General features: G+C 46.4%; 4 protein-coding genes across 4 annotated transcripts; 3 read left to right on the forward strand and 1 right to left on the reverse strand.

The window, feature by feature from the left end:
• The first annotated feature begins 1,531 nt into the window (after positions 1-1,531).
• Positions 1,532-9,879, forward strand: LOC112886325 (protease Do-like 2, chloroplastic). Its single transcript, XM_025952190.1, has 21 exons — positions 1,532-1,799; positions 1,925-2,044; positions 2,682-2,735; positions 2,993-3,066; positions 3,372-3,435; positions 3,669-3,713; positions 4,277-4,384; positions 4,691-4,768; positions 5,197-5,263; positions 5,422-5,480; positions 6,188-6,287; positions 6,574-6,653; positions 7,391-7,447; positions 7,596-7,699; positions 8,322-8,409; positions 8,502-8,587; positions 8,677-8,701; positions 8,800-8,871; positions 8,940-8,990; positions 9,074-9,134; positions 9,230-9,879. Exons 1-21 carry the CDS (start codon positions 1,638-1,640, stop codon positions 9,472-9,474), a joined length of 1,800 nt encoding a protein of 599 aa, XP_025807975.1. The 5' UTR covers positions 1,532-1,637; the 3' UTR covers positions 9,475-9,879.
• Positions 9,880-11,710: 1,831 nt separating this feature from the next.
• LOC112886638 (pentatricopeptide repeat-containing protein At3g05340) lies at positions 11,711-14,238 on the forward strand. Its single transcript, XM_025952595.1, has 2 exons — positions 11,711-11,797; positions 12,038-14,238. The coding sequence occupies exon 2, from the start codon at positions 12,097-12,099 to the stop codon at positions 13,945-13,947; it is 1,851 nt and encodes a 616-aa protein (XP_025808380.1). The 5' UTR covers positions 11,711-11,797; positions 12,038-12,096; the 3' UTR covers positions 13,948-14,238.
• A 627-nt stretch (positions 14,239-14,865) lies between these two features.
• Positions 14,866-16,724, reverse strand: LOC112887974. Its single transcript, XM_025954280.1, has 2 exons — positions 15,477-16,724; positions 14,866-15,254 (listed from the first exon to the last, which is right to left on the reverse strand). The coding sequence occupies exons 1-2, from the start codon at positions 16,668-16,670 to the stop codon at positions 15,249-15,251; spliced, it is 1,200 nt and encodes a 399-aa protein (XP_025810065.1). The 5' UTR covers positions 16,671-16,724; the 3' UTR covers positions 14,866-15,248.
• Positions 16,725-16,886: 162 nt separating this feature from the next.
• Positions 16,887-18,783, forward strand: LOC112886473. The gene is made up of 2 exons (XM_025952382.1): positions 16,887-17,152; positions 18,500-18,783. The coding sequence occupies exons 1-2, from the start codon at positions 16,929-16,931 to the stop codon at positions 18,588-18,590; spliced, it is 315 nt and encodes a 104-aa protein (XP_025808167.1). The 5' UTR covers positions 16,887-16,928; the 3' UTR covers positions 18,591-18,783.
• The last annotated feature ends 1,122 nt before the right edge of the window (positions 18,784-19,905 follow it).

Genomic DNA, 19,905 nt, shown 5'->3' on the forward strand with positions numbered 1-19,905 from the left:
TTCATCAGACAGAATACTCGAATCAATTCACAAGTGCTATGCCTAGTGTTATGATGGCACTGGATATGAGACGTGGAGAGGATAGAGTGATCAGTAGCATGCCTAACTTAGCGCAATATTTCTCCTTTTCCTCAAAGTAGGCATCCAAAACATCCGGATTGATATTGGAATCGTAGATCTCTGTGCCGTCCGAATTATACCCTGTGACGACAAGGGGCAAGCAAGGGCAACGACATGGAGAGCTCACCGCAGAAGAAGCCTCGTAGGAGGAGGCCTCCGGTTCCTCGTCTCCCGTCCTTGCAGCCTCGCCCTCGTTCTCGCTTCTCTTGTCGGCCACCCTAGCTCGCTTTCCCCTGGCGGCTCTCGATCTTCGCTTCCTCCTGCGACCCTCCGACCGCATCTCTGGTTCCGATTGGCGAGCCTGCCTCTTGCCTCGCTCCGGCACCGGTTTGCCCGTCCTGGACAGGGTGGTCGCGGCGAGCGGTGTGGGGCGGCCCACCGGTGTGCACCGCCGCCGCCCTGGAACCCGCGTGGTGGAGGGCGATTGGCCCCGCCGACCTCAGATCGGTGGAGCGATCGATCACGCCGCCACTACTCCGGCGTCGAGGTGATCGATGTATTCGGGGCGATGTGGGACGGGAGGCGAGGCGAAGCAGGGAACAAGCGAATCGGCGGGAGTTTTGATCGAAGCCGGTTTCGGTCGTGACAGACGGGGCGGGAGATCGTCTCGATAGCTAGACACGCGTCCCGTGGGTTGATTGGTGGGCTCGGCAACTCGGCAATGGCTTTTCAGAGAAATCTTCATTTATCTCCAATGTTGGCTGCCAATCCAAGCTCAGATTTGCTTATTATAATAGTTTAAATGGAAACTCTTAACAGATCTATACGGCACTGTAAAATTATTAATATACCGCTTCACCAGCATTATGAGCTTTTGTTTTAACCTACATATTCATATGTTTATCTATGTGTAAGTATAATGACGCGGTGCGAGGAGCGAGTGGTGGGAAAAGAAAAGAAAAATCCGAGGAAAGAAGATTAATGAAAGGAGTTGGAGTTTGACGTCGAGCACGCGCAGCAAAGAATGCTAGACCCTCTTAATTTTAAAAATAACACAAGGCATTCTATTTTACTAGACTCTTAAGGTCATATCTTATACATATTCATATGTTTATCTTGAACGAAAGCCACCTGGAGAGCTTATTTTGCCACTAGATTCAGTCCACCGGAAGGAGAAAAACATGAACTCATTCACTTGCTGTAAAAACCCTCTTTAGGGTAATTCGGGAGTAGCAAGGATTGCTAACAACATAGTGCACCGGGAGGGAGAAGAAGCAAGAAGAATTTGCCAACTACTTTCCCCTGTCGTGTTCTTCTTTTGCTTAGATTTTAGCTTACTCATCTGATTATTAAGTTCTACTGTCAAGATACACTGTTACTTATACAGCCTAGAAACAGTCGTCTCGCACGGTTCTGTTTGCCGGTTTGGGTTGGTGTTATTGGATCGAAGAGCACGCGCGCCGCACGTGAGGCTCTCTCCCCAACTGAGAGAGAGCAGAGGATAAGGAGCTCGCCGCTCCCTCCCGAGGGGAGGGAAACCGCCCAAATCAAACCCCGCGCGTCGCGAGCAGCAGCAAATGGCGTGCGTTGCCGCGCTCCTCGCCTCCCCGGCGCTCCTCCCCTTCCCCTCCACCGCCTCGGCCTCCTGCTCGTGCCGCCTCCGCCCCCGCCCCGCCGTCGTCGCCCGCGCGCCGCGCCAGCAGCCGCGAGGGCGGCGCGCGCTCCGGCGCTTCGATGAGGTGCGTTGCGTGTCGGTGCCAGTTTCGCTTGCCTGCCGCGTGCCAGTGCGGGGTGGGCTTCAGTGGAAGGTGCGGCGCTGACTGAAATTCGGCTGTTGTCGGGCTGGGGTGCCCCGTGCTCGCAGGTGGAGGGGGTGTCGAAGAAGCGGCGTGGCATCGGAGGAGGAGCCGGCGGCGCTGCGGGGTCGCAGGCGTCGTCGTCGCGCAGGGACAGGGGGCTCGCCGTCGACTTCAAGGAGTCGCAGGTCCGAGGCGCATCGAATTTTTTTTGTTTTGTTTTACAGGTTGCAGGGCATGCTAGAGTATTGAGTACAGTGGTAGTTCGAAATAGAATGAGGGTGCCGATTAGCTTTTCCATACAATGGTATAAAATTTATCCCAACCTCTGCATCTGGAGATGAACGCAGCAGTGGATGCTAATTAGTTGCGTCGATGCACATTTATTTGATGTTGGGTTCTGCTACACTTTATTGCTGCTTCCACATCGACACGCTTACTGGTGTTTTGGCTCCGTGCTCTGGTTACCATTTGGTACGCTACACTGTTTTCTACATAGGTTGTATGCTGGGGGCTTGGGTTTCAGTCTGTTCAAAATATTAATTGAATTTCTCCATTCTGGATTTGAGTCAATCTGTACTTTGTTTTTGGAAGTTTGCTACCCCAGCTCTTAATTCAGTCTGAATCGCCCATGATGGCTAATCAGCACGCTTCCTACCCACGTAGATTTATTTTCTCTTTCTTTCTTTCTTTCTTTCTTTCTTTCTTTCTTTCTTTCTTTCTTTCTTTCTTCTTTTGAGGGACAGTATTCCATGACTATAGCTGTTTCAGTGTTGCCCCAAATCCTACAAGTCCTCACTTGTGCTAACTGTGCTACTGTATCAGGTTGCTGAGTTTGAAGATATTGAAGAGGACAAATTCCTTAATGCTGTTGTCAAGGTAAGCTTCAAGAACATGTACCTAGTTATTCATGATGCTTCTTTTGCTTACTTTTCCATATCATAGTAAGCTATATTTTATCAAGATAAATTTATGTGTGTGCTAACTACTGCTTGTCATATTCATATTACGGCCGCCTTTTCAGTATAGTATGTCAAGCATAGTGCTCTATATGCTCAAAAGTCTTGTTCTGTTGTGTAAGACTTTGCTTTGTTTTGTCATGTCCTTTTCATCTGAACTATATTCACTTATGTTAGGTCTATTGCACTCATATCGCACCCGATTATGGTCTGCCTTGGCAAAAGCAAAGGCAACATTCAAGCAGTGGGAGGTAAGTATTGATCTAATATGTGTGTACTGTGTACATTTTGAATTGTTGCTTGTACTTCTTGTAGGCTGGTTGGGAATGCATGCAGGTGTGGGATACAAACTATCATGCTGCAATTAGTGATTTCTTGATTTTGTAGAGATAAAGTTGCAGTGTCTCCTTTCTTGTACTCTAAACTCTTGCTGTACCTTACATTTTTTGAAGTTTATGCATACCTTTTGGATGAGGTCACTCATTAAAAAATTATGAATCACACATCTTGAACGTAGAAACTCTTTGTGTATCTTACAAGACATGTCCTTTTACAGTGCTTTTATGATTGGTGATGGCAAACTCTTGACGAATGCACATTGCGTTGAGCATGACACCCAGGTTATTATTTAGCTAGACATTTCTATCTTTTCACATTTTTGTTTTACATTGGTTTCTCAATATTTTTTTAATTCTGCTGAACATTTGGGGTTTAGAGTTTTGAACAAATAGCAGTTACAGATGAATTAATTGAAATTTCTGCTGATATTGATGTACCATTGTTTTTCTTTCCAATGGATGAGAGTTTATGTATGTCATTCCTATTTTTAAGGTATGTCTGTTTCTCAACACAGGTAAAAGTAAAGAGAAGAGGAGATGACAAGAAGTATATTGCCAAGGTAAAACCTCTGTAACAATGCTGCTTCCAAGATATTTTGTCACTCTCCTTGAAGTATGAGTGGTAATTGTTGTTTTTTCTGATATATGTGAATTATCTGAATAAAGATTCATTCTTGTAAGTTCTACCCTCTTTGATCCCTGAGTGAACCTTCCGTTCGTTTTCTTACAACTAATATCCATCGCAAGCCAACTTAGCTTTCCAATTTTCCCTATCGAGTCCATTCCACTGTACTTCTGTGATTGGGCTATTGGAGGCTCCAACTTTGGGACTTGGGAATTCTTATAAGATCAGAATTATGAATATTTTTTTTCTAAATTCCAACATTACTCTTTTGGAATCAACACTGAAAAGTATGTAAAATCTCCCCCAAATGTAACAGTTGCACTTGCAGAACTTCTGAAAGAGAAAAATCATTATAACCATATTGTAGGTACCACATATGCTTAATAATCTTTTGAGCAAGGTATTTTCAATTTGAAATAAGACTTGTTATTGTTAATTTGTTCGTTACTACTTATAACCTTGACTTGGAAAGATGTCAGCTGATAAAGTGATTTACAGGTTTTAGCTAGGGGTATTGAATGTGACCTTGCATTACTGTCTGTTGAGAATGAAGAGTTTTGGAAAGGAACAGAGGCACTTTCTTTTGGGCGTTTGCCATGCCTTCAGGTAACTAAATTATCTCCATGATGTGTTACTGAATCTTTTATCCTATTCTAATATGGATATGGGATTTTCTCTCATTATTCATTACAGTTGTAGTGAAACTACAGTTGGGGCAACTTTCTTACAACTTCCAATTGTAATATTGGCACATGTAACATGTAGTGCTTCTTAAGATCACATCAATGCCCTAAAAGTTTCTGTCAGAGCTGAAGTCAATCTTCACTCCTGCTAACAAGATAGAAATTTATCATACTGACACTAGATGTTGGTGCTGTATAACATTGTTCTTATGGTTCAAAATTAACACAGGACTCAGTAACTGTTGTGGGATATCCTCTTGGTGGAGACACAATATCTGTAACAAAAGGCGTTGTATCGCGCATTGAGGTGCTATATCTTGGATCCTTCAATTCTCTGTATCTAACTTTTTAAATGCACTCTTTCCCACCCAACATGGAGAAAAGCAATAATATTTCATGCATGCAATAACTGTCCCAATTTTCAAAAAGTTATAAACCCTCATAAGCAGCCATGTTCTTCTAATGCTAGCTAGGTGCATCCATATCCATCTTGATCTTCAGTACTCAAATTGTTACTAGTTTGTTGAAAAAAATAAAACAAAAAAGTGACTAGCTCTCAAATAGCTTCATTTTTCTGAATTGAGCTTGTATGTGGAAACATACCCCAAATAGAGCATTGCTCTCGAAACATTCAGACAGTGAAGCATGGTTTTGAAAATGTTTTCTAAAAATTTTATCTTCATATGTATTCAATTGAATGGTTATACTTACGCTATATCCTTTCGAATAGCCCAGGTCACTCCATATGCACATGGGACATCAGACCTTCTTGGCATTCAAATTGATGCAGCCATAAATCCAGGTTTGTCTTTTATATCTGCTTTTGACAAAAAAAAACCATCCCCTACTATTCTGTTATTCGCTATATGATGAATTCAGAGCATTGACCTATCTTGCTTTAGACTATGAGTATTCCTGGAATTGATGAGCTGATATTTGTTGTCCTAATCTTTTGTTCAGGAAACAGTGGTGGACCAGCCTTTAATGAACAAGGGGAGTGCATTGGTGTGGCATTTCAGGTATTTTTACTCGGTCACATTACTGATACCTAGATATGTGATGCTTGGATATAATTGATGTATAACCTAGTGCACCAGGACAGACTGAAAAGATCTAGGCAGATTTTAGTTTTAAATAAAATCACTATTCAACTTTCTGAAATTAACTTAATTTTGGATTCTGATATGCTCAGGTAAGGATCATTCTAGTCTTATAAACCTGGACTGTTTTTTACCTTGCTTATAGATCAGAATCACATGCATTCATTTTTTATTGTCTTCAGTGATGTTCCTCTTACGCTTTTGATCAGCACTTGTATAAATATTGCTTCTACCAATAGCAAATAGTAGCCACTTTGAGCACTTTATTTGTTCACAAATGCTTTCTACTCCATGTTTTAGAAAATTTCTTAATTTGCCCTTTGCAAATATCTTTTCAGTCCTCACCCCCACTCCACCATCAATAAGTGAGTGCGTGATAAAATATTTAGTAAAGTTTGCCACATGCTCAGATTATGAAAGGCACTTTGATCATGTTGGATAAAAATAATGTTTGCCATGGTCAGCATGTTTGATCAAAGATTCAAAGATGTCAATTATTTGTGAACGAGAGTAGAACTAAGCATGCTAATGCACAATTTTTGGGACAACTAATAGGTAGAGTAAATGAAAGAGGATGCATGTGACCTTTTCTTTCTATTCGCTTTCTCATTATGTGTTTTATTTAGGTGTACAGGTCAGACGAAGCTGAAAATATTGGATATGTTATTCCAACTACAGTAGTATCCCATTTTTTAAATGACTATCAGAAAAATGGAAAGTACACAGGTAAAGTATTCTTTCTTTAAAAAATAAGCAAGCTAAAACCATGCCTACTTTACCAAATTAGTTGTAGCTATTGACATATTACAATGTATTCATATATTTGCTTGCATAAGTTTGTTTGTACATTCAACCAAACATTTCAAATAGATGCTATCTTTGCAGCAGTTCCCAAGTGTGCGAATATTGAGTATGCATTACTTAGTAAATTTGTGTTGAAGTACTCTATTTTTGTGATTCGTATAACTGCAGTCTGTTGAAGCTGTGCTCTGTGTTTTCTAACTATATGTAGGATTTCCTTGCTTGGGTGTCTTACTTCAGAAATTGGAAAATCCGGCATTGCGTGAAAGCTTAAAAGTACCTTCAAGTGAGGTGTGCTATCTGTATCTGATGAATTTCACCTTGTAAATATTGAAGTATCAAGTATAATCTGAGTCTCTGATGCACGCAGCACTAGATGGTTCAGCCTGTTTTTCCCTTCAGAGATCTATATAATTTGTGCTCGCACTGAGCATCTTACATACTGCATAGGTGCTCCTGTGCTTCCATTGATTAGCAAGATTTTATTGAGAATGGATTCATTTATCACACATTATGAGATATCTTGAATGACAAAAATCAAATTCAAAAGGAAAGCATGGCAAAGAGATAAATTTTCCTTGAATTCTCTCATATTCAGAAAGTTGACTGAATGAGTGTAGATAACTCCTTTTTCTTGTTACTTGGATAGCTCTAAGATTGTTTACAGAAGATTTTGCTAAAATATATATTTGAGGAAGTTTTGCTATCAGCTTTTGAACCGTTCATCCTGGTGGTAGATCCCTTGATGGACTTAAGTGAGGCTGCCCCAGCCCCAGTCAATGAGGACCAAATAACCCTTGTGATGGTTTTAAGTGTTATTCATAGCAGCTACTTGGTAGTGATAGTTTCTGGCAGAGAGGATCTTGCATATCCTTACAATATTCGAAAAATTATTTGTTAAGGTAGTTCTAGAATTGTTTGAAAAAAGAAGTGTCTTCTGAATACCGCTATTTTCCTTAGCCATGAGCACAGCTCTAAGCTTAACCCAGTGCTTTCCTAAGATATGCTATTTTGCTTTTCTCTTGAAGGGTGTTCTTGTTCGTCGGGTTGAGCCTACTGCTCCAGCAAGCACTGTTTTGCGAAAGGTAACGTGCACCAATTAGATCCAATTTTCACAGATTTGAATGCCTTTGATTTTCCTTGTCTTCCTTTAAAATGAATCTTTCTGGATTAACGATGTCCAGGCTGTATTTCCTTCACCTGTTTATGCTGATCAGATTGTTGCGTATCCAGGGAGATGTAATAGTTAGCTTTGATGGTATCGCAGTAGGATGTGAAGCAACAGTACCTTTTCGGTCCACGGAGCGGATTGCTTTCCGCTATCTCACAAGCCAAAAGTAAGTTCTGTATCTTATTCCTGATAACTTTTATTATTTTCTCAATTTGTCTATGTTGTTTCTGCAGAAAAAAACATTGTTTTTTGGTCTGTGTTTCTTAAAAAGTTGTAATGTGCAGCCAAGCCTTCCAGTAGTACCAATTTTTACATTTCCAAAATTGTATACTTAATTATGATCCATCTTTTATCAACAATAATGAATGAATCTTGTGTCAACATGTGAGTAGACGTTATGTGCATGTGAAGTGCTTTGTGCTTTTAGTTTGGATGGGTAAAAGTTTTCGGTCAATCCCCCACTGGCATGTACTGAACGTTCCTCTGCCTAACCTCTGCTAGTGAGTTGGGTAGTGCAAAATCACATAATTTGATTTATAGTCTTTGATTATCCATGTACCTGCCCTTATCTATCTGACTCCGATATATGTGATCCCATTTCTATATATTACAAGCCTCTGGATATGAGTACCAAAGTTACAAACTCGACCAATCTAAGGCATCCTCATTTTAATTCCATGGCAACATGTATGTTCTATATATCTTATAAACTTTAAAATCTATGGAACTACGTTTTTTTCTACACCAGAACATGTGTTGCAGTAAAATTTGATCTTCTCATTATTCAGGTATGCAGGTGATATTGCTCAGCTAGGAATCATTCGGGATGGCAATTCCATGAAAGTCCAAACTATTTTACAGCCAAGAAAACATTTAGTAAGATACTAAAAGCCCTCATCTTACGAAAAACTAGAAATGCAAATTTCACCAATATGCATTGTTTACAAGAATCTTTGTTCTTAAATAAGGTGCCGTTTCATGTCGAAGGGGGCCAGCCTTCTTATCTGATAGTTGCCGGCCTTGTATTCACACCTTTAACAGAACCATTTATAGAGTAAGTAATCAGTGGACTTGCCCCTTTAAGCCCTGGTTAGTATCATAAACCTTGTAGTTACTAAATCACAAATAACTGCTCATGTGCAGGGAGGAGTGTGAAGATACACTTGGGGTAATTTCACCATTAGCATGATAATTTTGCTTGCAGCTTATGTTGTCCTAAATATTTTGTATTTCTTACTTTTACTATCATCTTTTCTTCTTATACAGTTGAAATTGTTGGCAAAAGCGCGTTACTCTCTTGCAACCTTTGAAGGGGAGCAAATTGTTATTGTATCACAGGTACATTATTTTGTGACTAGCTCTTGTTCGCTATGCTATTATGCCACTGATTCATCACTGCCGTTTAGGTTCTGGCACACGAGGTCAACATCGGGTATGAGCACATGGGCAATCAACAAGTAAACCTTTTGAACTTTTAACTGTCTTTCTTATGCTTGTGAATTGCATCTTAACAGGTTACATTAACCAATAATGTTACCAGGTCATAAAATTAAATGGAACTGCGGTAAAGAACATCCACCACCTTGCTCATCTAGTGGACAGTAAGTACTGACCACCTCATGCTGAATGACCTCCCAACACCTACAGTCAGGTTCCTTTCTTTCCCATCTTATCATGGTTCAATGCAAATGTGCAGCTTGTCAAGACAAGTTCCTGACGTTCGAATTCGAAGACGACTTCCTCGTTGTTTTGCATCGGGAAGAAGCGGCCGCTGCATCATCAGACATTCTCAAGGAACATGCCATCCCCTCCGTACGGTCATCTGATCTATCAGAACCATATGTAGAAGCAAAGAATGAGGTCCAAAAAACAAGTGAAGATTTCGGCGAAAGTCCCGTGACAAACTTCGAAATGGGAATCGATTGTCTCTTGTGGGCATGACCGTTCTCTTTTAATGGATGAGACACTGGGAACGAAGTTTCCGTTGAAGCTGCAGACCAGAGAAGTGCGAGCATCTTCCGGTGAACACCGGCTGCCGGATCACAACTACTTCTCTCATTGTGCGGGCGCACACGTCCCGTCGCGGCAAAGCCGAGCCATGTTGTATGTTAGCATAGATAGAATTCAGAGTCATGTTGTACACTAGGAGCCATAGAGTGATTTATTCATCTTCATTTTTAGGGGGTTTATAGGAACTGGGAAAGGGCCGTACAATTTGGCCGTGAGCAATCATGTATATTTCGGACACATCGTCCAGAAATTTTGTTGGTTTACTCCTGTTTTTGTGCTACCCCCAACTGATGGCAGAACAAAGCAACTCCGCATGATGGCAGGATGTTATTCTTCCCTTTGCTTCTTGTTGTTGTACTACTAGTCATTGTAGCCTAACGTCGTTGATCCAGGCTTAAGCTCCGATCGTAACGACACAATGTCTCGTCTTGCTGATATAAAAGAGGACGACGAACTTTTTCACTAGCGAGTTCCGGCGCCAGCCGAAATGTTGCAGCCTTGCAGGCGTGCAGAAGTGGGCTCCCGGTAACGTTGGGCCGAACCGGGCCTCGTTGATACGCAAAACGAAGCAAAAAAAAAAAAAGACCCGTGACGTAGCTAGCCCCCATAAGTCGGAGTGTTCGATCGCCGTGCCATCCACCCGAGCTACCCCGCCGCCGCCGCCCAACTCCCCGTGAACAAGGTGTCGCCGGTAAAGGAGAAGGGAACGCCGGACATCCTCGCGGGGTCCGGCGACGACTCCGACGGCGGTGCCGGCGAGGACCTCTCGAAGATCCATATCAACAAGGAGTACGTGCGCCGCTTCGAGCGCAACAAGCGCCCTGAGGGTGAGGCGCTGCAGCAGCGCCTCGAGGAGCAGGGCCTGCTCCCCGCCTCCAACGACGAGTCGTCCGACGTGGAGGAGGACGCCGCCATCGCCTCGTGCCGCGTCGATCGCCGCGTGTTGAGCAAGGATTTGATCGTTGGGGTCCATAAAAAAGAAGGGAAGGAGGACAAATCTAGCAAGGAATCTCCGTCTGTGGAAGGCCCCAGTTCAGAACTAGATGATGATAGGCCGATGAATGAACAGGAGGGAACAACTGTCAAGAGAAAGTCCACCAGGAGTGGACGAAGGAAGCGTCGGGATGGAGATCTGAAGATGTCCACTAAAAGAAAACTGGCATCCGGAATAATAAATCCGAAACGTCCCAAGACCCATTGAGCTTTGAGAGCCTAGTAGGTTATCATCTAGGGAGTTTTTTTTTAGAATTCTGTTTTATGCATTTACATCTTAGTTTAGAAGGGTTAAAGTCTTGGTTGGTTCTCATTTCTTCTGGTTCGGGAATTGCAATGCAGGCTGGTGTCATCCAACTATAAACATATGTTAGTTTGTGAACCAATATAATTTTACCGTCAAGTTCGCTGGTATTATCTGCTGTGTTCCGGTTTATTTAACAATTGATGAGCAGTGAACACTGATCGAGGCCGTGTCCACTTGTAGAGAAAAGCATGGCCGCAGAATGTTCCATTTCCTTCGTTTGCGGTGAACTGGTTGATGCTTGAGGCCTTGACTTGCAAAACAGCAAAAACCTGATGAGGTCAGACTCGGAACATCTGCGGTAGATGCCTCATCAGCGGGATAGGACTGCAATAACTTCAACTAATTCGTGTGCAGGACATCCACCTTTACCGGACGTCGCATCACAAACACTTTTCCTAGCTGCTGTTCGTGCCGGGCTCACTATCGTTGGCACTTCTTCGCAGATGCTTTGCTGCTTTCCGCTTTGTGCAGTTTTTACCTTTCTTTTCCATTTTAAATTGTGAGTAACCCTGTTTCGTAAACTGCCGCATCTTTTCATGCAACGGCAGAGCATCTGCCATTTACTGCTCAATTCGTGTGCGGAAAACACTATCATTCGTAGCATCTATATCTTCTGGATTCAAACTTCCCAAATCCCAACTCTTAAACTCCATTCAACAAATCTGTTACTTTTGAGGCTTTTTATGGTAGGGGAACGGATTGGAAACGAGTACTTGTCCGACTTCGCACTGGTTTGCATCTACTCACAGCACAAGAGTACATCAAACCATGCAAAGACTCTTTGCATCTTTGCAAAACCAAGGTTCAAACCCAAATAAAGCTCTTGCAAACTGGGACAAGAGAGAGACAGAGACAAAGAGGGTAGTGGTTTAATTGCTTCTTCTCCTTGCATAGGTCCCAAAGGATGCGAGTAATTGAACGCAACTGCAGCTGAAGATCCAACAACTGTGTGAGGTATGCGAGTAGTATTTTGTGCTAGTAGATTCGGATCAGGAACTGGAGAAAGGTCTTACACTTTCAAACAAAATTTGGCCGATTCCATGCAACACAACTATGGATCCAAACTTTGTTTTTCTAGTCATTAGATTAGATCGACTTGAAACTCATTTAGATAAACTAATATATTCTAAAATATGAAAAGTGGAATGAAAATGAACTGGAGTGTGACATGCTCTAAGGTGTATTTTTCTTCAGTTAGGTTATAGCCATACGCATACCATCATCAGATCTCTTTCTGGCTCTGCACGGCCCGAATGAGAGATGCGTGGTCCCCGCTCCTCAGCTACGCCCACCTCAGCGGCCTCCTCGCCCGCTGCGGCCGCGCCGGGGACCTCCGCCTCGGCGCCGCGCTCCACGCCATCGTCGCCAAGAACCCCGCCCACTTCCACCTCTGCCCTAGCCGCGCCGACCTCCGGTACGTGCTCGGCGCATGGAACTCCCTCGTCGCCATGTACGCGCGCTGCGGCCGCCGCGGGGACGCCGCCAGGGTGTTCGACGAAATGCGCGTCCGGGACTCCGTGTCCTGGAACTCGCTCCTCGCCGCCTCCTCCAACTCCGCCTCGGAAGCGCTCGCTCTGCTCAGGCGGATGCTGCGTGCGGCCCCGGGCGCCGGTGCGTGCGACCACGCCACTCTCACCACCGTCCTATCTGCGTGCGCGCGCGCCGACGGGGGCGCGGGCGCTGCGTCGCTTGCAGCTGTGCATGGGCTGGCGGTGTCTTCCGGGCTCCACGCGGGGGTGTCCGTCGGGAACGCGCTAGTGACCGCCTACTTCGAGTGCGGCTTCCCTGCCTTGGCGGAGCGGGTGTTTGGCGCGATGGCGGAGAGGAACGTCATCACGTGGACGGCGATGGTCTCCGGGATGGCCCGGGCGGAGAGCTACAGGGAGAGTCTCTCTCTGTTCCGGCAGATGAGGCTTGCGGTGGACGCCAACAGTGCTACATACTCAAGCTCCCTGCTGGCTTGTGCTGGATCTCTTGCAGCCAGAGAAGGGCAGCAGATTCATGGGCTTGTCGTCAAGGCAGGGTTTGAGACTGACCTTCATGTCGAGAGTGGGCTCATGGGCGTGTACTCCAAATGCGGGTTGATGGAGGATGCCCTGAGGGTGTTCCGCTCTTGTCAGGACCCTGATGAAGTTTTCTTGACTGTGATTCTTGGTGGATATGCTCAAAATGGACCGGAGGAGAAGGCATTCAAATTGTTTGTTGAGATGGTTGGCGCGGGAGTTGTCATTGATGCAAACATGGTTTCTTCAGTTCTGGGGGCCTTTGGTGCTTCTGCACCATTTGCTCTTGGGAAGCAGATCCACGCACTGATCATCAAGAAATGCTTCGAAGGGAACACCTATGTGTGCAATGGTCTGATAAATATGTATTCCAAATGCGGTGAACTACAGGAGTCTATCAAGGTGTTTGGTGGAATGCCAAGTAAGAATACAATTTCATGGAACTCTATCATTGCAGCCTTTTCCCGGCATGGCCATGGTTCCGAGGTTTTTTGGTTGTTTGAGTCCATGAAAGTGGATGGTGCCAAGCCCACTGATGTCACATTCTTATCGCTGCTCCATGGATGCAGCCATGTTGGATCAGCCAAGAAGGGCCTCGAGGTACTGAATTCCATGTCATCACAATACAGAATTCATCCAAGGGTGGAACATTATGCTTGTGTTGTTGACATGCTTGGCCGAGCCGGTCTGCTATACGATGCGAAAGCATTCATAGAAGATGGACCCTTCAAGGACAACACTCTTCTTTGGCAGGCCTTAATGGGAGCTTGTAGCTTCCACAAGAACTCAGAGGTTGGGAAATATGCCGCAGAGAAGTTGCTTCTCTTTGACCCTGACTGCACTGCTGCTTATGTCTTGTTATCAAACATCTACTCATCTGAGGGCAGATGGGATGACAGAGCCAGAATCATGAAGAGGATGAGAGAAATGGGCTTGAGGAAGGATACTGGCCAGAGCTGGATTGAGCTCCACAAGGAGGTCCGATCTTTTGTTGCCAGGAAAACGTCTCACCATGATTCTGCTGGTGTTAATAATGTGCTGCAGCGTTTATCTGCAGCCTCCAGCGATCATGATGATCTGGTAGAGAGCAATGCTTCATGAAATGTGTGCATTTCAGTCCCAGTTCCTTGTGTGCATATCTGATTTGCCATGGGCATCATACATGATTGTCAGTACTTCATGGATTGTTTACTCACATCTGACCTGAAATTTGTACAAAATACATTCTGTTTTGCTTCACTATTGGGTGTTTCAGTCCATGTTTGATAACTAAGTGAACTAAGTGATATAACAATTCAGGATTTCAGGTAGGAGTGCTCTCTCCTGTTGCAATTTAAAAGGTGGCATTAAGGACCTGTGAGAAACTAGACCAAAAGGAATATCACCCCTTATCAATTCTGCATGAACATTGGACATGCAGAAACTAGACCCTAAGCTCACTTGCCTAACTCCCCAACCCATTAGGCCGTGAAGCCCAGTAGCCCACCGCTAACCCATCTTTGTTTCTGCATGAACCTGAGATCTGTAGTAGAATGAAGAGAGCATTGTTGCCATGTACTTCTGTCATATCGGGAGATGGACAAGCAGGCAGATGTGGAACATGGCATTGATTGTTGCCCTGTACTCCATCCGCAGCCCGTTTGAACTAACCTAACCCGTTTGAATAATGACACTGCCATTTTTAATTGCCTTTTGTAATGCCAATGACTGCAGATCTGACATAACGAGTCACACTACGCATGAGCAGAATCAGTGTGCAAGTAGGAACAGACACGGGTGCTAATGCCATCATTCAAGCTAGATAACAGAGCTCCAGACTAAAGTAGATCGCATGAACACCAGGAATTCATTCACATTCATCATCGGATACATGAGACAAACTCAAGGGCAACCAGAGTTTCTTCTCCAACAAAATCTCCAACCTGGGTTACATAAACCAACACAATCACAGCCCCAATAACTCCTCCCCGTAGCTGCATATTTCTTAACAAACACAGACAGGGAGACGGCACAGACCACTAATACCAAGTCCAACTGAGATAGGTCGGTCATTTCTCATATGAGCAGTATGAAGTGATACATAAATCAGCACAATATAACTATATGAACAGTACGAAGCTTCTGCCAACCTTAGTTAAACAAACTAAATACAACACTTCCAGATGGAATAATACTGATTACTAGACCAACGGCAGGCAGAATTTGAGAAAACATTTTACCAACCTAGAAAACAAATACAGGATACTTAGGATACATACAAGGCTGAAACTTGCAAGCACAACTAGAGCAGCTGAGCAGTGATAATTCCTAAGCCTTCATTCCGATAATCAAGTTCCTTCCTTTTCCACCATTGCCTCTGCCAAACTCCTCACCATGCGATGGAGCTTGGTATCACAAGAAGCCTATTCCTGCATCAAACTCAAAAAGTTCAGTTGTACCAAGATGCTACACCTAACAAACTAACCATTGAGGTTTTGGAGTACAACAGTATCATATTCTCTCTCTCTATAGAAGTTAAAGTCTCAATCCTTTTTAACTAGCTTATATGTAGTAACAATATGAATGGTACAGTTGGTTAACATTGTTGTGTACATGCAGATTATTACTCAAGAGTTGTGTGAGGCACCCACCACTGACTGGTTCCCCGTTTCATCAGGTGCCTTGTCCTGCTGATTCAAGAAAGAAGGCGGCCACACGATTGTGTAAGGATAGATCAGTGCCTCTGCGCAATCCTTATTGGGCAACATCTTGAGCCTCATGGTTTCAAGATCAATGGAGAATAGATGATTCCACTGCCGCAAGAACACAACGCCAGCAGCCACTCCGATGACATCTAGCTCGTGCTGGTACGAATCCACTGAAGGATTGATCATCTCTGTCAGCACCTTGTGGAACCTCACCGACTTCTCCACCCGCCTCCATGCTATCCCACCGTCACCGTCCACCGTGCCAGCCCACACCTCAATGCGGAAGCCCCTCATGGTGATCAGATGGAGCACATTGACATCCTCCTCTTCCCCCCTGTCGACGGCATCGAAGCTGAGCTCCCGCAAGTCAGGCGGGAGGTCCAGGACCGAGAACTCCATGGACGCCGTGCTGAATGCCATCATGAGCTCCCCGCCGTCGAGCCTCCAGTACAGCGACCGGTTTGCCTGCATCGCCCGGGAGCCGGCGGCGAGATTGGTCTGGCACTGGGCGCCGGCGACGTCGGCCCATGAGAGCTCGCCGGAGGACAGGAACAGCGCGCGTAGCTCGCCCGAGGCGGCGTCCCGCGAGAGGCAGACCACGCGGAACTCCAAGGAGTCGCCGTGGTCGGCGAAGAGGCCGTACCCGACGGCGCGTCCGGTTGGGGGCGCCGGGAGGGAGACGCAGCGGCGGGAGACCGGGTCCGCGACGGCGAGATCCTGGGACCCCATGTTCTTGAGGAGGAGGCGGCCATTTCGGCAGTCCAGGTGCTCCCACGTGGCGGGGCCCCGGCCCAGACAGCCGCCGCCGGGAAGGAAGGAGAGGGCGAAGTCGCCACCGCAGCCGTTGGCAGCCGAAGCCGCGGACGAGGAGGATGATGGTGGGGGAGAGATGGGGAGGAGGTGGAACTTGCCACGGCGGCGGTTGGGGAAGAGGAGGATGCAGCCGAGGAGGCGCGGGCAGGAGGACGGGTGGCGGCGGCGGAAACGGCGGAGAAACGGCGCGCTGCGTGCGGCGCGGAGGAAGGGCTTGCAGGCGGCGGCGGCGCGGAGGAGGTCGGCGGGGGTGGGGAGGCGGACGAAGACCTCGCGGAGGAGGTCGTCGCCCAGCGCCGCGACGACGGGCGCCGCCGGAGCCATGTGGCGCCCCTGGACTGAGATCGGAAAAGCCAGGTCACTCCTAGGTCACTCATAGAAAGAGGAGTCAAGAGTCAAGTTAGTTGTGGCACAAATGGAGGAGGAGCCCATCATAGCCCCCAGATTATTAGTCCGGGCCAAGCCTTCTTGCATTTACCCATCCGGTCCAGCCCAATACTCCAGAAGCCCACCAAATCCCAACAATATCGCACGATCTGGGTCGTCGGTACGTCAGATCGCGAGCCATCGACCGAGGGAGAAATGAGTGCGTCGGCGGGCGGGCTGCGGCGCCTCCTGGCGGCGGCGGCGACGGCGGGGGCCGCGGAGGCGCGGGCGGCCATCTTCGGCCATGCGCTGAACCCGACGGGGAAGCGCGCGGCCACGAAGCTGCTGCGGAAGAAGATGGTCGGCGACCAGGTCGCGCAGTGGTACCCCTACGACATCAAGCGCGACGACCCGCTCGTCATGGCGCGCGAGGAGAAGGAGTAAGCACCCGCCTCCATCCTCCCTCCCCCGCCGCTGCGCGTTCGTAGCAGTTGGCACGCTTACTTGCTCGCTCTGCTTGTGCCCGCCATGTGTTCGCTGATATACCTCGAAGTGAGAGAGTTGTCTCGGTGACGCTCGGGGTGTGCTTGTTGGTATGCCTGACCGGCACCAAGTCTTTGAGTTCACAAGATCTAGTGGTACTAGTTACTGATCGTTGCAACTAGGCGTTCAGGATTCCCAGCTCCAGCGGTGTTCCTTGGCATGGAAATGCAGTGATTTCACCTCGGATGCTTATGTTCGCGGGAGCAAGTAGTATTTCTAGCACGTCTCTTCAACAGTCATGACTGTTTTCGATGTTGATCTGGTGCATACTTGAGGAAAAACTGTGTTATGTTTAGTAGAATGATTGTTCATTTCACTTCATGCAGTAATCATGCACCTGCTAGTGCCTTTGTTATTATTAGGATAAATCATAAATTTTCGCTACACTAGGGCCTGTTTGGATAGGAAGGATTTGGATCCATATAGCTAGGATTTAGGCTGAACTAAATAAAAAATTTCTAGAGAAACCTCCACTTCTAACCCCTCCAGGGATTTGGTAATGTTTGCACTGGTTCATGTACTTAATTTTGTAGTGTTCAGTTATGTAACCATGATCCTGGAAATAACTGACTAATTCCGGGCTGGGTTTTGTTGGGAACTTGGGTTTGAATCTTTGGTTTATTTTGTACTAATTACAGGGAAATCAGTCTGGGAGTGGTTATAGCACTTGCTTAGTGGTTGTATCATCTGACAAGAATATATATTAACAAATGTTATAGCTCTGTTAGTATTCTGACTCGTTTTACATCTTCAGAAAGCCAGAGAAATCTTCAATGTTATTTTATCTTACTTCTGGTTCCTGCATCCTGGGTGCAATAAGAATCTTGTGATATTACAAGTCTATTCACCTGTACTATTCAGTGTTGGCCAAGCCAAAGTTCTGCTGGTTTCACAATGGGAATATGGAATGTGTTCAAACTAAATTACTTAGAAATTCTATGCTGGTGACTGATGTTTCTGCCTGGAGACAGAATCTTCATGGGAATTGGGAGCTGCCAGGCTGCAAGCAAAAGCATTTTCACGATTGCCACGAATCAAGCATAGTACTTGTATCAGTGCATCCATCCTGAATGTCATATTGCTTTATGTCTTTGCCTCTTCCTCAGCTGCCTCTGTTTCTCTTCATGACATACCACAAGTGAACCATAGCCGAAATGCTTGCATTACATATTGTTTCAGAAAACTTTCCCTGAAAGATCATACTATGAGTATTTATCTTATTGGGACATGTCTCTTTTCCACAGGCGTCTGTCCAAGCTGGAAATGTTGAAACGTCGTGGCAAGGGTCCGCCCAAGAAGGGCCAGGGCAGGCGTGCGGTCAAGAGGAGCAAATAATCGCCACACTGATGCCCAGTTCTATTTCAGGCGTTTGCCTTGTTTGAATGCTGTAACGTTTCTTGGGTGACCCATAGATGAAGAAACCATCATTGTTTGCTTAGTCTAGTCTACGCCTGATTTTCAATGGAACTGCCTTCTATAGTTCTATGTTTGAAGAATGATGTGCTTCAATTGAAGTCATGATGCAAAACACTCGTGTGCCATTTGCCGCTTTGTTGTGTTCCTGTCACAGCCAGGATGCAACTCACAGAAAATACACTCACGAATGTAGTATCTAGTAACTGGAATAATGTTGGAAATAGAGGTAATCGGCGGTCTCGAGCCGGAGCTCGCCGCCGTCCGCCGATTACATCCAAATCAAATCCTCCATCAACCAGAGAGACCCTATATGAAGATGATACAAGCCGTGCTGCAACAGCTAACAAGTGCTGGAGTATTGGGCCTAAACTTTTGGGCCTTCGGGTTCACTGGGCCTTGACAGCCCACTGTTCCTCAGGATGCTTCAGCCTTCAGCTTTTCCTGAATCTTCGGCAGTAACTTGATTTTCATTTTGCAGTAACAGCTTCAGGGAATGTTTGGTGCTTCTCTTCATAGCTGATGCAGACAGGTACGTGACAGTTCCTTAGTTTCAGAAAATTTTCAGGATGAACGAGATGTCTTTTGGCCATGATGAGAAAAAGAAAACCGTGAAAATATGAACGAAAGATGCTCAAGGCATTGGACAACTTGGAGACTCGGGAACTTCTTGCATCTGCACGCACGTCACGTGGAAAAAAAGTAAGTCACACATAGAATCGAGCGCACAGCCCAACCGAGCAAGCAATTCCAGAGATCGCAATTCCATTCCAAGGCTGCAGCGGCCGGTCGGCTCGACGGCGTCTAGAACTCGCCGCGCGCGGCGTCAGCGCAGCTGCCGCCATCGAACACGACGGGGGTGGCGCCACTGCCGCTCCCGTCGCGCTTGGAGGGCACCGGGAAGCTCAGCGAGCACGCGAAGTCGCTCTCATCGCCGTCCTGCGCGGCGCGCACGGCGACCTTGACGCTGATCCACCCCTGGGCGCGCTCCCGCGCCAGCGCCGCGGCCACCGAGCGCGCGCGCCGGCCGGGCGTCACGCGCTGCACGCCGGCCCACGCCACCGGCAGCGTGGCGCCTCCCCCGCCGCGGCGCTGCGTGAACTCCGGCAACGCCACGGCGGCGCCGAGCTCCTGCCCGGCGTAGAACGGCGCAGCCTTGACCCCCGTGTACCGGCGCGCGTACAGGCCCGGCGGGCCGTCGAACCGAAGCACGACGGAGAGGTTGTACGCGAGGGCA

The sequence above is a fragment of the Panicum hallii genome, chromosome 3 (assembly GCF_002211085.1).
Source record: "Panicum hallii strain FIL2 chromosome 3, PHallii_v3.1, whole genome shotgun sequence".
NCBI lineage: Eukaryota > Viridiplantae > Streptophyta > Magnoliopsida > Poales > Poaceae > Panicum > Panicum hallii.

Excerpts from the sequence above, each read along its gene's own strand:
- LOC112886638 (XM_025952595.1), top strand. The coding sequence starts at position 12,097 with ATGAGAGATGCGTGGTCCCCGCTCCTCAGCTACGCCCACCTCAGCGGC.
- LOC112886325 (XM_025952190.1), top strand. The coding sequence starts at position 1,638 with ATGGCGTGCGTTGCCGCGCTCCTCGCCTCCCCGGCGCTCCTCCCCTTC. Across the intron at positions 7,448-7,595 it reads CAAGCACTGTTTTGCGAAAG|GGAGATGTAATAGTTAGCTT; the intron begins GTAACGTGCACC and ends TTGCGTATCCAG. Across the intron at positions 7,700-8,321 it reads CGCTATCTCACAAGCCAAAA|GTATGCAGGTGATATTGCTC; the intron begins GTAAGTTCTGTA and ends CTCATTATTCAG.
- LOC112886473 (XM_025952382.1), top strand. The coding sequence starts at position 16,929 with ATGAGTGCGTCGGCGGGCGGGCTGCGGCGCCTCCTGGCGGCGGCGGCG. Across the intron at positions 17,153-18,499 it reads ATGGCGCGCGAGGAGAAGGA|GCGTCTGTCCAAGCTGGAAA; the intron begins GTAAGCACCCGC and ends TCTTTTCCACAG.
- LOC112887974 (XM_025954280.1), bottom strand. The coding sequence starts at position 16,670 with ATGGCTCCGGCGGCGCCCGTCGTCGCGGCGCTGGGCGACGACCTCCTC.